The sequence below is a fragment of the Otolemur garnettii genome, unplaced genomic scaffold, assembly GCF_000181295.1.
Source record: "Otolemur garnettii isolate 467f Iridium unplaced genomic scaffold, OtoGar3 scaffold00014, whole genome shotgun sequence".
Lineage (NCBI taxonomy): Eukaryota > Metazoa > Chordata > Mammalia > Primates > Galagidae > Otolemur > Otolemur garnettii.
The window spans coordinates 23,839,529-23,844,061 of record NW_003852409.1 but is presented as its reverse complement, the minus strand read 5'-3'; the positions used below and the strand labels follow the sequence as shown (position 1 = coordinate 23,844,061).

Sequence of the window (4,533 nt, the reverse complement as noted above, 5' to 3'; positions counted from 1 at the left end):
GTTTTTTGTTTTGTTGTTATTTGTTCGTTTTGAGACAGTGTCTCACTATGTTTTCCTTAGTACAGTGCTATGGAGTCACAGCTCACAGCAACCTCAAATTCTTGGGCTTAAGTGATTCTCTTGCCTCAGCCTCCAAAGTAGCTGGGACTACAGGCACCCACCGCAACACCCAGCTAATTTTTTATTGCAGTTGTCATTGTTGTTTAGCAGGCCCGGCCTGTGTTCAAACCCACCTGCCTCAGTATATGTGGCCAGTGCTCTGGCCACTGAGTTTGGGCACAGAGCCATATTACCCTGTTCACTTTTATATCACTTAGCCTTTATATTCTAAGGGTTCAGAAAAATGCACATTTCTCTGCCTCATCTTTAACTTGGTTTCTCCAGTAATTATAGCCTTCAGACCCTTGTGGCCTTGTGGCCTTTAGATCCCTCTACTGGTTATTTCTCCTTTCCCAGTCCAAATCAAGTCCGTTTCCACACTCCAGCCCACTGCCTCAAGTTCAGGGTGAATGTGGCTGCCTCTGCCCTCATACCTTCCATTTGTGGCTCAGGAGCCTGTTCCTACAGAAAATTTCCCAGCTACCAGCAAATCCAGGCATCTGCTCTTTCTTCCCCCATTCTCTCCCAAAGAAGTTACTTCCTAAATGACTTCTTCTTTAAACTGTAGGTTCTTCAAGAGCAGAGGATTGTTCTAATTATATAAAGACTCATTGGTATTGTCCATAGCCATGAATTTCCATTAAAATCGCCACAAGTGTCAAAGTTCAAATCACAAATCATTGTCAAGTGTGCTCAGAGAATTTCTCATTAATGATCCTGTTCTGATAGTTTCCAAAACAGCTAAAACAGTTCACTCTCATATTTGTGTTTGTTGTGCGTGCCAGCATCCAGCTACGGAGCCTACGGAGACTCAGACTATACACGCATAGTAGCTTGTGCCAGGTGAGTCTAAGAATTCAGGGTCTCACTTTTTGTTACAGTATTAGTTCTTTGCATATTTTTAAATTTTAACATGTCCAAAAGATACAAAATGGTTCATTTTTTAAAATTCGCAGTAATATTCTTAAGTAGCTATTTACCATAAAGAACAACTTTGATTTTTCTCAGTTTTCTCTCCCATTTTTGTCTCCTGATTCAAACAGTATAATATTAACTTTTCCTATCTTTCAGAAGGGTAGAGATGCTCATAAACAACTCCTACTCTCTTAATTAGAAAAATTGCATTTACCCAGCAAAATCCCTGTCTATTATCAGCCAGTGGTTCTCAGCTCAACAGCACATTGAAGTCAGCTGGAGAGCTCTCAGAACTATCTGAAGCTCAGACCTCACCCCAGAGGTCATTCTAATGGTAGACAGGCTTGAGAATCACTGATGTTAAATCTCCTGCTGACTAAATACAAAGGCCTGAACTGGCCAGTGTATAAGTTCCCTATTGCTGCTAGGTAACAATTTACTATCAATATAAACTTAATGGCTTAAAACAACACAAATTTATTATAATTCTAGAGGTCAGAAGTCCTAAAACAAAGGGCTGGGCTGTATTCCTTCTGAAAGCTCTAGAAGGGAATCTACTTCCATTTCTTCTAAATTCTAGAGGCTGCCTGTTGGCTTGTGTCCTCTTCCTGTTTTCAACGTCAGCATCACAGTGTTTTCTAATCTCTCTCTCTGACTATAATTGCTGCTTCCATCATCACATCTTTTCTAACTCTCCTGCTTCTTTCCTTTATAAAGACCCTGTAACTGTATTGAGGCCTCCCAGATAATCCAGGATAATCTCCCTACCTCAGATCTTTAACTTAACCACACCTGTAGAGTTTCTTTTGCCACATAAGATTGTATATTCACAGGGTTGGGGGATTAGGACATAGACATCCTTAGGAGTCATTATTCTGCTTTACCACAGCCACCATCCTAAAATATTTATGAAAGTGTAGCTTTATTTAAAATAATGCATATATTTTTGGCTGTGGCAGTCACTCAGTGTGGCAGAGCCAGAACTAGAACACAGACTTCTTCACTCCTCTTTCCATCGCCCCTCGATTCATCCTGTTGTGGTTCTGTTTCCTTAACTCTGTGTATTGTCAATAGCAGTGCTATCTATGGATGATTATCCTGCTATTATTACATATAACTGCACATGATGCCAAGCCCTTAGTATGGATAACTTGGACATTCAATAGGGTTGTGTAAAAGATGAGAGCTGAAAGGACTTTAGGGGTGAGATGGTAACCTTCTTATTTTAAAGATAAAGAATCTGAGACCCCAAGAGGTAAAGTCACCTGCCAAGTCCCCAGAAAGTTAAAGGCAGAGCCAGGGGCTCAAATGCCCCACACCTGATGCTCAATCCAGTATTTAAAGCACCACTTTCAATCAGGATAAGCTGAGACCACTGATGCCAAGGAACAGCAAATTGATCCTCATTGCCTCCCTCCCAGCTGTTTTCCTGTCCTGGTCCTGAGCCCAAGAACTCCCTTTTTAGGATTTCCTCACTACTCAGCCCTCCTTGCCTCCTTGGCTGCATTCTTCTTTCCACCATTTCCTTCTTTTTTCCTCTGCTCAGACATCTTTCCTCATTCCCTATGTCTTTCCATTAAGGTCACCCTTTCCCAGGCAGCTTTCTCCTCCTAACCACCATTCCTACTCTTGTTACCTGTCAGCTGAGGAGGAGGCATGATCACAGTTATCTAAATCTACAACAATTGTCACAGGGAAATGTGAGTACAGTTGTGGAGTCATCTAGAGGCCTAAAGGAAAGCATCTAGACTTGGCATAAAAAGAGTTCTTTGTTTTGTTTTCTGAGTTCTTTGAGTTGCTTGTAGATTCTGGATATTAGCCCTTGTCAGACGTATAGTTTGTGAATATTTTTTCCCATTTGATCTGCTGTCTATTTATACTGTTGATTTTTTTTGCCATACAGAAGCTTTTTAGTTTAATTGAGTCCTATTTTTTAAATTTTTGTTTCTGTTGCATTTGCTTTTGGAGTTTTAGTCATAAAATCTTTGCCTAGGCCAATGTCCAGACAAATTTTTCCTACATTTTCTTCTAGAATTCTAGAATTCTTGTGGTTTCCAATCTTACATTTAAGTCTTTAATCCAGCTTGAGTTAATTTTTGCATATAGTGAGAGACAGGGATCCAATTTCATTTCTCTGCATATGGCCATCTTCTTTTCCCAGCACCACTTGTTAGATAGGACATCCCTTTGTCCCCTTTGGGGACAACCCCTTCCCCAGGGTTCAGTTTATTGCTTTATCAAAGGTCAGTTGATTGGCTCAGCACCTGTGGCTCAAGCGGCTAGTGCGCCAGCCACATACACCTAAGGTGGCGGGTTTGAATCCCCAGCCCGGGCCCGCCAAACAACAATGATGGCTGCAACCAAAAAATGGCCAGGCGTTGTGGCGGGCGCCTGTAGTCCCAGCTACTTGGGAGGCTGAGGCAGGAGACTCGCTTGAGCCCAGGAGTTGGAGGTTGCTGTGAGCGTGATGCCATGGCACTCTACCCAGGGAGATAGCTTGAGGCTCTGTCTCAAAAAAAAGGTCAGTTGATTGATGATACATGGCTTTATTTTTGGGTTCTCTGCTCAGTTCCATTGATCTGTGTGTCTATTTTTACACCAATAGCATGATGTTTGGATTACTATAGCTTTGTAGTATAATTTGAAGTCAGGTACTGTGATGATTTCAGTTTTGCTTTTTCTGCTTAGAGTTGTTTTGGCTATTCAGGCATTTTCTGGTTTCATATCGATTTTAGGATTATTTTTTATAATTCTGTGAAAAATAACTTTGGTATTATGGTAGGAATTGTTTTGAATCTGTACATTGTTTTAGGCAGTTTGATCATTTTAACAACACTGATTCTTCTAATCTGTGAGCATGGAATATTTTTCCACTTGTTTGTGTTATCTTTAGTTTCTTTCATCAGTGTTTTGTAGTTTTCCTCAGTTAAATATATTGCTAGGCATTTCATTTTTTTGTAGCTACTATGAATGGAATTGAGTTCTTGATTTGGTTCTCAGCTTGGTCATTATTGGTATATAGAAATGCTACTGATTTGTGTACATTGATTTTGTAATCTGAGACTTTACTGAATTCATTTATAAAACCCAGAAATGTTTTGGAGAAGTCTTTAGGGTTTTCTAGGAATGAGATCATATTATCAGCAATCAAAGAAACCCCATTAAAAAGTGGGCAAATGACACGAACACACATTTTTCAAAGGAAGATATATAAGCCAGGCACAGTGGCTCATGCTTATAATCCTAGCACCTTGGGAGGACAAGGTAAGAGAATCCAGGATCACTTGAGACCAGGTATTCAAGACAAGCCTGGGCAACATAGTGAAACCCTATCTCTACAAAAATACTTAAAAATTAGCCAGGTGTGTGTGGTGGTGTGCACCTGTGGTCCTAGCTACTGGGAAGGTTGAGATGGGAGGATCACTTGAGGCCGGGAGTTCGAGGTTGCAGTGAGTTATGATCATGCTTCTACACTCTAGCCTGAGGAAAAGAGTGAGATGCTGTCTCAAAAAAAAAAAA

General features: G+C 40.6%; 1 protein-coding gene across 2 annotated transcripts in view; it reads left to right on the top strand.

The window, feature by feature from the left end:
• C5 (complement C5) overlaps nucleotides 1-4,533 on the top strand; it is a 144,045-nt gene that overhangs the window by 128,721 nt on the left and 10,791 nt on the right. For both annotated transcript variants that reach the window (XM_023510578.1, XM_003785402.3), the window contains exon 33: nucleotides 885-942. In XM_023510578.1, the coding sequence (XP_023366346.1) occupies nucleotides 885-942 (58 nt within the window). The remainder of the gene's footprint in view (nucleotides 1-884; nucleotides 943-4,533) is intronic.